Source organism: Carassius gibelio, chromosome B1 (assembly GCF_023724105.1).
Source record: "Carassius gibelio isolate Cgi1373 ecotype wild population from Czech Republic chromosome B1, carGib1.2-hapl.c, whole genome shotgun sequence".
NCBI classification, from domain to species: domain Eukaryota; kingdom Metazoa; phylum Chordata; class Actinopteri; order Cypriniformes; family Cyprinidae; genus Carassius; species Carassius gibelio.
Genome location: NC_068396.1, coordinates 31,277,118 through 31,290,394, shown reverse-complemented (window position 1 = coordinate 31,290,394; position 13,277 = coordinate 31,277,118). Strand labels below are relative to the sequence as shown.

The window sequence follows — 13,277 nt, the reverse complement described above, 5'->3', positions numbered from 1 at the left end:
AAAAAACGCAGAAGGTTTATCTTATGAATATTAATGAGCTCCCACTGACGTCTCTCGCTTACCTTCCAATGACGACGCTCGCCTCATTAAAATTAAGAAAGGGGCTTCGTCGTAGTAGGCTTCGGGAAATTCTCGTGCTGGAGACGGGGTGCGCCGTCAAAGCGCTCTCTGCATCGGGTTACGCCATCATTCATCCAGGGTCATTCGGTTCAGCGGGGTAACGGAGATGATGGCCACATCACGGGCGCGCGTGCCTCCGTGCTCCTCATGACCGACCGGCGGCGGCGGCAGCAGCAGCGTGCGGGTTTGGGTTTGTTTCACACCGGGCTGGCGTGGATCCGATCCCACCGTCTGGTGGAGCGTCTGCCAGGTAACGTACTGCGTGCCTCGCGTTGTTTATTTTCGCTCCATCAGCGAGCAGCATCACGGACGAGGCCGAGCATCCGCTCCGGAGCATCACTGTCCTCCGCCGCCGGGTGCATGATGCTCCTCGGCCTTGTCCGTGATGCTGCTGGACATAACAAGCGCTTATGTAGCTACACACCGAACGCTATTTTAATAGAAATGTACATTATAAACACATTCAACCCACATCCTGCGTGGCATTATTGATGCGCGTGCATCATTTCCCGCATTTCGGACAAACAGAAAACAAGAGGCGCGTGCAATTCACATCCTCTGGTCTTAATTCATGCATGTGTGTTTGTATTGTTTGTTATCACAGCCGTGTTTTTGAACAAACATTAATTAATGTTCACATGTTCGTGGCGCGCTGTCAGTGCGCTTTATGTATTTATGATGATAGTGATGGATTATATAACAGCAGCTCTATATGACACAAAAGCCGCTGCTTCATTGTGGTTATTGTGATCTGTCATGTTAATTGCTGTCACATCCGTGTGTGTGTGTGTGTGTGTGTGTGTGTGTGTGTGATGCCCATCCGTGTCCGCCATTGTTTTTGTTGACATTGGTTTGGGTGGCTTCTGTTGTTCAGACATCTCGTTTTTTCTAACGACGGGAATTGTGCGTCTTTTTATTCGACGTGTGTCAAAATGAGCGTCTTTTGTAAAGAATATGTTTTTGATTTCTGAATTTAAAATAATTGTTATGTTTTCTTCACTTGAAGTCAAAAAGGTCTTTGTTGTGAAACCGGTATAGGCTAATATTTAATTAATAATATTTTATTACAATTTCTTTAAAAAATAAGTTATTTCGTTTTACATTTTTATTTATATTTAATAAAAACAAAATCTGTGTGGTGTAATCAATGTGCAGGAAGCCGTTTGATTCCAAGATGATGCTAAAATATATATAAAAGAATGATAATTAAGTGATTTTAAAATCGTTGCAAGGTTGATTTGGAAGTTCTAAGGTACTGAAGTGAAATATTTGTGTCCAACGATGTAAGATTCTTAGACTGAATCGTAGCATAGTTTTCATTCTTAGATGATTCTTGACTGAAAGTGAGGTCTACTTTTTGTAAAATTCTGATTCTATTAGAATTCAAATTCTAATTCGATTCTATGTTGTTGTTTTCTTTCTCCAGTGTTCTGATATTAATTTCATCACTCTAGGGTTCAGCAGCCGATTCTAAGACGGTTCTAAGATTAAAATATTCTATTGTTCATAGGGTTCTAAGATTCCTTGTAAAATTCTAATTTCTTAAGTTCATTCTCCGATGGTCTTAAGACTCTTATGTTGTTTTAGGTTCTTCTTGGATTGATTGTAGGAATCCAAGATTGGTTCTGAGGCTGTAAAGGTGATTTGTGAGATTTTAAGGTTGACTTGAAATCAATTCTAAAATGATACTAAAATAATATTTTAAGAATTGTCAGGTTGATTAACAAGGTATACATTTTAAATGATATTATTCTGAAGATGTAAGATTCTAAGCGTGAATCATTATTATTAGTCAAGTTGAATGTGAGTTCTGTTTGTTTACTGTAAAATTCATATTTGAGTAGGATACATTTTTTTATTTTAGTATTATTTAAGAGTTTATACTGCGATGATTCCTAGAATTGATTTATTAAGGGGCTCTACAGGACGTTTTTTTTATCATATTTGAAGAGGTTCCCGTGCTGTTTCTAATGCCATGGGGTTGTTTGAAAGGTTGATTCTGAGCTGGTTCTAAGATTATGTGGTTCTAAGATGAATTCCAAGGTTCTAAAGCCTCATCGTAATCTTCAGCTTCAGCATCCAGTGTGAGAGAGAGGAAGAGACGCAATCGGGAAGGGGCCGGAAATGTTTCCGTGCTCTTAACAATGACTTTATTTCTCATGAAAGTGTGTGTGTGTGTGGGAGAAGCGGAAGAGAATGACCCGTGTGTGTGTGTGTGTGTTTTCTCTCCTTTGTTGTTTCCTTCCAGGCTGAGTCACCACTGGAGTGTTTGAAGGGTGAAAGTGAAGGAGGAGGCTGAGACGTTACATCACAACGTGACCGAGAAAGTGAGAGGAAGAGTGTGAGAGAACTGAGAGCGGAGCGAGGGAACAGGACCGAACCGCCAGCACTGGACTGACCCTTGAACTCTGACCTCGGAGCCAACATGAACGACCAGAACGTAGTGAAAGAGGGATGGGTGCAGAAGAGAGGTGAGAAACAACAGCACTGAGATACTGATGTACCAATGAGTGTGTTTTAATGTATTGATTGGGAGTATTGCATGTTTTAGTGTTTTTCTGTGTGCTTGATGGTGTGGGGGTTTGCAGGTGAATACATTAAGAACTGGAGGCCACGGTACTTCCTGTTAAAGACAGATGGGTCGTTTATTGGATACAAAGAGAAGCCGCAAGATGCAGATCTGGCTTATCCACTCAACAACTTCTCTGTGGCCAGTGAGTCTCTTTCTTTCATTTTAAACAGGGTTATTGTAGGGAACTATAAAAAAAAAAAAAAAAAAAAAAATTAATAAAACTAAACCAAGATGGGGAAAAAAAATTAAAATACAATTAATTAATACCTTCATAAAATGAAACCAAAATGAAAGAAATGCGTGACAAACTATAAATAAAACTATTAAAAAAAAGTAAGGAAAAAAAAGCACAATTTTTTATTTTATTTTTATAAAACTAAAACAAGATGGAAAGAAATAAACTTAAAATACAATAAATTAACTAAATAAAGCCATATAAATGAATTTCAATTAAAATAAATGTCACAAAAAATAAATTGAATAAAACTAAAGTTGAAAAAAAAAACATGAAAAGTAAAATAAACTTAAATTGCAATAAATTAACTAAATAAAGCCCTATAAGTGAAGTACGATTTAAATAAATTTCACAAAAAAATAAGTTGTATAAAATGAAACCAAAATGAAAAAATGCACTGCAAACTTCAAATAAAACAAATTAAATGAAAACCAAAATTAAACGTATTTAAGATATTTGCCACAATAACATACTGATTTTCATTTAGTTTAACATTATGCACTAAAATTTGAGCTGATAGATAAACATTAATAAAGAAAACTACGAAAATTCAATAGCAAAAATATAAAAAATTAAACTTCAAAACTTTAATAGTATCTCAGTGATACTAAAATAACGCTTTATAATGACACATTATTATACTGTGGGGGAAAAATATGTAAATATTTACTTCTAGTGTATGTTTTCTGTCAGAATAAAAGAAACAATGTGTGATGAACCTCAAGATTTTCCACAAATGTTTTGAGATTTTTTGTTTATTGGCCCTGCACTTTTTTTAAACGTCTGAATGATATGAGTGTGTCGTGTTCTTGGCAAACCCATCAGATCGGTTCTACTGTTCTCCAGATCCACGACTCCCTTCATTCAAAGCAAACTGGTTTAATTTGAGCGTCACATGCTGACGTCATCATCATGATTCTGCCGCTGTCGTGTGAGATGCAACATCTTTAATTCACAAGCATGAGTTATATTTTTCAACATGCGTCCTCCTCCTCATTGGTCAGAGTGTCAGCTGATGAAGACGGAGAGACCCAAGCCCAACACCTTCATCATCAGGTGTCTGCAGTGGACCACTGTGATCGAGCGCACCTTTCACGTGGACACGCCTGACGAGAGGTACCTCACGCCCCAATCAAATCAAGTTTTACATCCACTAGCAGCGTTAGTAAAAATCTAAGTATGACCTGAAATACTTCAAAAAACAAGTAAGCACATTTTATTGGATTGTACTGCTTTTAATGTAAACAGACAACGGTGTGTTTAACTGTTTTATTTCAAATGTATCACCTGGATTAATTTAGAATTTTTGTTAATTGTAGCCCTTAATAATTTCATAATAATTTATCCCGAGATCGCCATTAAAATGGTTAAAAAGTGAATAAATAATAATATTATTAATTAAAAAACTGGTTATTTTTAACATTAGGCTACATCTTTCCCCTCACTTCTTTTCTTAATAGTCATTACTAGATCAATGATCACAATATAGCTATTTTTCATTTGACCTTTATTGTTATAAATAAGAACAGATGCAAACAATTTAAGAACGAAACAAGTGTATTACGTACTTCTTTCATTTTTCATCTAAACATAAGCATTCAAGTAAGAAAAACAAATATTGAAATGTAAAAATCACTTGAGTGTGTCTATAAAAAATAAACTGATTATTAAAATTCCAAACGCAGTTCAGTAAAGCAGCAAATTATTTCCTCTTCTTTTTTTGATCACTGTTAAGCAGATCGACAATAGTGTAAAACACATGCAACGTCTTTTAGATGTTAACCGATTATGTTTGTGTGAATACTTTATTTATCCTACTGTAAATCTGTCGATTTTTGCTCAGAAAACATACAAATAAAGATACTTTTAGATGTTTAATTACTATTTAGAGCACTGGGATCACTAGATAAGGGCTTCTTGAACTAATGTTTGCGAAAATCTCAAATTCGGCTAAAAAAATTTTTGCCCGCAGCTCAGAATTAGCCAGGGTGCATTACTACTCATTTTGCCAGCACTTTTTGCCGGGCCAATATATCGCTCTATCACAACTGATTGCACTTTTGGTAACCAGGGATGAGTGGGTCGAGGCCATTCAGATGGTGGCAGACAAGCTGGCCAAACAGGAAGAGGAAGGAATCCTGTGTAGCCCCATCTCTCAGATCGAAAACGTCAACGAGGAAGAGATGGACACGTCGACTAGTCATCACAAACGAAAGGTAGAGCCCGAGCCAGAGAGCCGGATCGATGAGGTTTAACGCACAGGTGCTCATTCTGACCTCTCTCTCTTGTTTGACAGACAATGAATGACTTTGACTATCTGAAGCTGCTGGGGAAAGGCACATTTGGGAAAGTGATTCTGGTGCGAGAGAAAGCCAGCGGGACATATTATGCAATGAAGATCCTGAAAAAGGAGGTTATTGTTGCCAAGGTACGAGAAGTGATTCTCTGAGAACGGAGTGAACTGAGAAACGCTGGGCGTCAGCCGTGATGAACTCCTCTCTGTCTCTGTCTCTTTCAGGATGAAGTTGCTCACACGCTCACCGAGAGCAGAGTCCTGAAGAACACTAGGCATCCCTTTCTAACTGTGAGGGATGGCACGGCAATTTTAGTTTTGTTTCCTGTATTTAAAAAAGAAAAGGGCAATTTTGAATGGTTTGTTCTCTTTCCTGCAGTCACTGAAGTACTCGTTTCAGACGAAGGATCGTTTATGTTTTGTTATGGAGTATGTGAATGGAGGAGAGGTAAAATAAAACTTTCTTTTGAAGGTGTCTTGATCTTAAAACATTCGAATGAACTTTCAAACATCTAACTACTTACAAAATGCCTTTTTTTCAGATATTGAACAAATTTGCAAACCATTTCTTTTTTTTCTTTTTTTACACTTTTTTTTTTTTTCCCGCCAAACATTTTAAACTTGTTTAAATTCCCCTCCAACATTCTAAGAACCTTCTTTTTGAAAACCTTTTGAACTTTCTTGCTTTCCTTTTGAATCATTTACAAACTGGCTTTCAGACGGTCTTTTCAAATTTAGATTTAAATTTCTAAACGTCCACATTTTTACAACTTTTGTTCTTTCCTACAAACGTTGAAACGTGTGAAATGTGCTTTTGATCTCCTAACCTTCTTTTGAACTCTCATTTAAACCTTAATTCGAAATTTCTCTCGAACCTTTGTCCTTAAAATTTCACATTTCTTTCCTCCTTTCAAACTTCCTCTTCCAAACTTTCTATTTTTCAAACACTTTCTTTCCAGCATCAGATTTTTCTTTTTTTAAAGCTTCCCAATCCTTCTGTCATGTTTTATTTCAGTTTCTTTCTCAGTGTATGTGAGTGTGCTGCACATTTGGATTTCTGAGTTCTGAATTTTCCTCTTTTTTTAATTATTGCAGCTGTTCTTTCATTTGTCGAGAGAGCGCGTATTTTCGGAGGACAGAACCCGTTTCTACGGCGCTGAGATCGTTTCTGCGTTGGATTACTTGCACTCTGCGAAAATAGTTTACCGTGACCTGAAGGTGAAAACACAGAGCACACAGACCAATATCAACATTTTCATCCTATGATCCTCAGTTATTTTCACCATTATCAGATGTGTCTGTGATTGGTGTGTGTTCTTCCAGCTGGAAAACCTGATGTTGGATAAGGACGGTCACATAAAGATCACTGATTTCGGCCTGTGTAAGGAGGGCATCACAGACACGGCCACCATGAAAACGTTCTGCGGGACCCCCGAGTATCTGGCCCCTGAGGTACGGGATGTTTGCTCTCTTTAAATGCAGCACAGGAAACACACATGCTGGGTTCAGTTTAATACAGATGACTGTTTAATCTGGAACAGGGTCACACTTTAGCTAGCGTCCGCACACAAACAGCAGGCTGTACACAAGACTGAGCAGCTCACGGGTAAAAATAGAGTGAACAGAGTCAGACAGTGACCCGCTGGCCGTTTAAGCCCAATTTTAATAATCAAATACAGTGCAGCATGTATAATCAACAGCATGTGGATGCTGTAACGCTGATGTCATGATCATAACTGTATGATGGAATCATAAGCCAGGCTGTTTTTCCATCATTGGACTCATTTATCCAGGCTGCATCTACTGATGCTTCAATAATGACTGAAGCATGCAAATGACTGGTTTTGAGAGAGAATATAACTGTTTCCGGATCAGCCATCAGGTATCTGAGGATAACAATAATCAGCTGTTGGAGACTGATCAGGGATCAGATATTTTTTCGATCAGGTATTGAAGGATAATGTCATTATTGATGAAGAATTGGAGGATATTGGAGGTGGTTTGTGATCAGTTAATGGAGAATGTGAGATTTTGATTGATTATTAAGGTTCTTTTGTATGCATTTATTAGTTTTTTTTTTAATATTCATCATCCTTTCCTAACAAAATGCTTGCTACGGATGTGAAAACGCAGAAAATTGAACCTGATAACCAATTTTTTTTGTGACTGACAAAAGTTACGGAGGCGGTGTGTAAAAGTGATTTGACACATCGGGAGGTTTTTTTTTTCTTCTACTTTCTTTTTTACGTGCGAAAATTTCAGATGATATTTCATCACTCGCTGTGATGCATTAGAGACTAATAGAATTATTAATGGAAATATTACTGTGATATTTCATATATTATTATTAGAGAGTAATATAATTATTAATATTTTTTTTTTATTGATAGGATATTGGATCTTAATATAAATATTAAGGAAGTTATTCATGTGATTCTGTTTGATTATTAGAGGCTAATTTTTGATCGGTTATTGGAGACTAATATAGCTATTAATGAAGAATTGGAGGATATTTATGTGATTTGGATTGATTATTAGCGACTAATATAATTATAGTGACAATGTGATGTGATTGTTCATCACGTATGTTATTGGGTGTACATTAGTTGGAGGTGTAATTATAATGATTTATTGCTGTGACTCTTGATAAAGCTGTGCAGGCGAGTGATGTATTGATTATTGATCAGGCGTTTGAGAATGATAAGTGTTGTAGTTGTAGTTGTATCGGCGTGCTCTGTGCTTTTATTGATCAGGTGTTGGAGGACAATGATTACGGGAGAGCGGTGGACTGGTGGGGTCTGGGAGTCGTTATGTATGAGATGATGTGTGGACGCCTTCCTTTTTATAATCAGGTATGACTCACTTTAAACGCTAACAACACAATAATAAACATCTCATCTGGAGGCTTTTAAAGGCTGCATTCATTTGATCTAAAATACAGTCAAATCTATAATATTGTGGAATAGTATTACAGTTTAAACCAAATGTTTTCTATTTGAATATACATTAACGTATAATTTATTCCTGTGATCAAAGCTGTATTTTCAGCATCATTTCTCCAGTCTTCAGTGTCACATGATCTTCAGAAATCAGTCTAATATGCTGATTTGCTTTAATACTTTTTTGAGTACTCCCTGATAAAATTAGCTAAGTTTCTTCACTGTCTTCAGGACCATGAGAAGCTGTTTGAACTGATTCTGATGGAGGAGATCAAGTTTCCCAGAACCCTCTCTGCAGACGCCAAGTCTTTACTGTCTGGATTACTCATCAAAGACCCCAACCAGAGGTCAGTGTGTGAATGTGTGTGAAAGCCTTTCTGGGTGTGTTTGTTTCTGCTGACGTCATTTCAGTGTGAGAACACCAGAATAAAACTGTGAATCATGTAATGAACATTAATCAGCGGTTTATTCCCTGAAGGCTCGGAGGAGGCCCGGACGATGCAAAGGAGATCATGGGACACAGTTTCTTCGCTATGCTGGACTGGCAGGACGTCTATGACAAAAAGGTATGAGTGTACTTACAATGGGGCGAGACGTTTATGAGCTCGAAAGCAGAACGTAACACTATCGTTCTGGGGTCAGTGGGAATTATTTGAAAGAAATGAATACTTTTATTCATCAAGGATGCATTAAATTGATCATAAGTGACCATGGCAGTTATAACGTTACATGAGATTTCGGTTTCTGTCGTATTTTCTGTTCCTCGGAGCATCCTGAAAATAAAAATAGATCACAGTTTCTCCAAAAATATGAATTGGCACATCAACACTGATAATAATCAGAAATGTTTCTCGATCATCAAATCATTGTATTAGAGCAGGGCTCTCAAAATGGCTTTAAAACTAAAGTCAAATTTTGTATTTGAATATTATCTATATTCAAATTTAAAAGGCATAATTTCAGATTTTGGTTTCTCTCTTGAGGCCACAAGAGGGCGCATCCAGGAAAATATTACTAATACACGTTTCTTTAGCAATAAAATAACAAGACTACCTTTTAATGTTTAAGTTAATGTTTTCTAAATCATATATAATTAATAAGTTACTTAAACACTTACATGCATGATGCTGTTATGTTTCTATGCGTAGTTTAATAGAAATGACTGAAAACCAATAACAAATAGTACTTTTTCATTTAAAAACATGATGCGAAGTTGACCGTGCATGAATTTACACGTCTTTCTAAACATGCAGCTCTTTTGTGTGAGACGCGAGTGCAACGCTGATAGATGTCCATCTAGAAAATGCCATAAATATGCGTTCTGTGTGAACGACTTGGTTTCAGTTTTAATGTTAACAACATTGATGCTCTCTTTTTCCGCACTGTTTTAAATGAACAAGATCCAGTGGCTTCAAGTATTAAAATGCAATCACACCAACATCATCATCACATCTTGTGCACCATTCATTATGCTGCCTGACGCACACCTAAAATTCAGTTTTTACTGTATTTTGATCACACGAATGTAGCCTTGGTGAGCAGAAGAAGCTTCTTTCAAAACATTTTAATAAACTACCAGCCCCTTGAATGTATTTTTGTTAAAGCAGATTTGATTTGTACATGATTGTGTATAATAAGCTGCTCTCTCTCTGGTCCAGCTGGTCCCACCATTCATGCCGCAGGTCTCGTCTGAGACGGACACCAGGTATTTCGACGAGGAGTTCACGGCGCAGACCATCACCATCACCCCTCCAGAGAAGTGTGAGTGCTCTCTCTCTCTCTCTCTCTCTCTCTCTCTCTCTCTCTGTGTGTGAAGACGGCTCCTCGTGCCACAGGAACAGGAAGCTCCAGTCCGTACACAATGTAAAAAAGGCATGGATAATTTTCCGTCTGTGTGTAGCGTAATGTTTCCCTCTCTTCCTCCTCCACAGACGACGAGGACGGGATGGACTCGGCGGATAGCGAACGCAGACCACATTTCCCACAATTCTCGTATTCGGCTAGCGGGCGGGAGTGATGTCATCGAATAACGGCCTTTAAGGAGCCTCGTGCAGTCATGCTAGAAAGAGCCCCCCCCCCCCCCTCCTCTGTTTAATTACCGATAGTCATAGCAAGTGGTTTTTTTGTTACTTTCTCTCCATTTTTTTGTGGGACTTAATAGGGGTTTTGCACAGTTGGGTGAGACTTGAGCTGGTCGACCCACATTAAAAAGTCTCGTACACTTTCAGCTTGTTGTTTACAGATCGTGGACAGTGTTTTTCGGGAGGAGGGGGTATGATTGAACAGTATTGGTGAAGACCTGGAGTGTTTTTTTTTTTTTTGGTTTTTGTTGAGCACTCCTTTAACAGAGCCGTTGTGGGGAACAAACCAAAAATGTTGCCTTATGTGTGTGGATCTCATCAGACAGACCTGTTCCTGTGGGGCTCACGAATTTCATTTTGTTCTTGCATTTTTAGCACACACACACACATCCTTTTTTTCGTGCTTTCGGTAACAGATGAAAACGGAGAATGGGGAAAATGGACTCTAGTGTTAATAATATCTGTGTTTCTCTTTTAGTTTTATCCTCACGCTCTGATATGAAGGTTTCCGTTCAAATACACAACCAAACAACAAACTGCCGTTACTGTAAAGGTCTCTCAGGCAATTCAGAGCACAAGTGTGAATCTCACGAAACATGCCAAGAACACATCTGTGTCGTATTTCACTGCAAATCCATAAAGAAAATAAATCATATTTTGCATGAGGAACATGGAGCATATTTTTAATATCGTTTAGATGTTTTGTACTGCAACCGTTTCATCACCAACAAAACTCTCATCACTGCAAATACAGAAATATGTAATAATAATTATCATATAAAATATTATAAAAACATTTGGTAACACTTTACAATATGGTTTTTATTTGTTTAAATCAATGCACAACAGTAGTTAACATGAACTAACAAAGAATAACTGTTAAACAGTATTAATTAATCCTAATTTTAGCATTAACCAGTGCATTTTTAATTAACAAATGATTTTTGTTCACATTAGTTAATGCACTGTGAACTAACATTACATTTTTAATTAACTGACAAAAAATTATGAAATGTTGTAAAAATATTTTGCCGTTAGTTGGTAAATTAACTAAAGTTAACAAATGAAAGCTTGTTAAGTGTTACCAGTATGTACATGTCATTGGTATTTGTTGTTCTGACTTTGAAATAAATCAAAAAGTATTTTTATCATATATATATATGCAAAGTAAAACCTTTGGATTAATTATAGTAGTAATTAATTACAACTTTTTTGTGCATTATGATAATTAACATTTCTGGCCATTTTGTCAATGAGCAAAAATCTAAATAGCCCCTATTTTATTTTATTGTTTACTAAATTCAAATTTCTTGGTGGGAAATACGACCTGCGCATGTTTTCGTGAGATTCAGCCACAAATCTATCCACCGCTGTGGTGAGACCCGCCCAGATCTGAAGCCCTCGCCTCTGACACGCTTTGTAAAGCTCTCCAGGACAGACGGGTGAAGACTGGTGCTGGGCGGCTCTCATCTTCACTGTACAGAGCTCCAGGTGTGTGTCTCTCAGCAGCACAGAGAGAGACCAGCAACCCCTGACCCTCACTTCTCAACACACACGCTGGACTGTTCCTCAAGATGTAAATACTAACCTCTCGCTCTCTTTTTACCATTACTGTTACATCACCTTTATTCTTTTTATTTTTGCATAAAGAAGTTATGATCCTGTCTTGACAGCTGTGGAAATCTTATGGATGTGTGATGTTTGGAGTCAATACCAAGACAGATCACAGACTCATTATATGTGCAACTGAGCCATGCAATAGCAGTGTGAATGACCCCTGACCTTTGACCCCCAGCCCTCCTGTGTGTGTGGTGTACATATGCAATGCCTTCTGTTTGTTACGCGTCACGGCCCGAGTGACTAAAGTGAAAAAATATGAATTGAAAAAAGTGACCGAATCATTGGAGGAACGTGTATCATGTGGGTGTTTGCATGGAGACGGCTTGCTATGGTTTCAATCCCATCCTGTTTGTATCTGATCCAGTGAACGGTTCTTCATAGCGAATGATAGGAGTGTGTGTGTGACTGTTCGTTAAACTTTCAGTTATTTTCACACGCTGCGAAGCATTCGGTCGGACAAAGGGAAATCCTCAGTGGATTTTCTACATTTTGTTTTTTGTTTCAGCGTATTTTTGTACTATAGATGTAATTTGGTTGTATTTATTTTCATATGTTGGGATGAAGGACGCTGTCGGCTGCGTTTATTAAGTGCTCTCTCTCCCTCATTATTTTTTTATACCTTTCCTTTAGTCTTTGGCCTGTTTTGTTTTCATACCAAAACATTAGAGCAGGTGCCCCGTAGAGGACTTGCATTGCCATTTGGTAGTATTTATTTTAAGTTATATTAAAATGTTCAAATTTCTCAGTGGCTCCGTGTGGTATTTTCTAGATTAAAGTTGTGATGTAATATTCTTCTTTTATATATATATATATATATATATATATATATATATATATATATATATACATAAATAAATATAAATATATTTATTTATTAGCACTTATATATCTTTGCTCTTTTGTTGTTTTTTGATTGGTTCCATTTGGATAAAAGCGTCTGCTAAATGTAAATAATATTTATATTTATATATATATATATATATATATATATATATATATATATAATTATATAATAAAACATGTAATATAAAAATATAAAAATTTTATATATGTAATTATATATGATAGATTTTTATATATATATATATATATATATATATATAAACTTTATATATTTATTACATTTATGTATATGTATTTTTTTTATTAATTATATAATATAAAAGTTTGCACTAAAAATAACAAGTAAAATTTTGAAGCTGCAAGGGTCTATGAATGCACTTTTATATGTTAAATATAAATGAAGCCACAATATATGCCTTAATATGTTTTTGTTTATATTTTATTATAACTATAATATCATTATATATGTAGGATTTAACCTAAAACTTACAAAAATGTAATCTGAAATAAATCCTTAAACCAGCAAAATAAACCAGCTAGTCTGTTACTAGAGGAACATGACATTAAAAAGAAA

General features: G+C 36.5%; 1 protein-coding gene across 1 annotated transcript; it reads left to right on the top strand.

Annotated features, from left to right (window-relative positions):
* The first annotated feature begins 106 nt into the window (after positions 1-106).
* On the top strand, positions 107-12,602 carry LOC127949632 (RAC-gamma serine/threonine-protein kinase). The gene is made up of 15 exons (XM_052547066.1): positions 107-370; positions 2,369-2,591; positions 2,709-2,834; positions 3,932-4,043; positions 4,999-5,143; positions 5,224-5,355; positions 5,446-5,511; positions 5,600-5,668; positions 6,316-6,438; positions 6,544-6,672; positions 7,974-8,072; positions 8,391-8,506; positions 8,638-8,725; positions 9,818-9,920; positions 10,091-12,602. Exons 2-15 carry the CDS (start codon positions 2,546-2,548, stop codon positions 10,174-10,176), a joined length of 1,440 nt encoding a protein of 479 aa, XP_052403026.1. The 5' UTR covers positions 107-370; positions 2,369-2,545; the 3' UTR covers positions 10,177-12,602.
* The last annotated feature ends 675 nt before the right edge of the window (positions 12,603-13,277 follow it).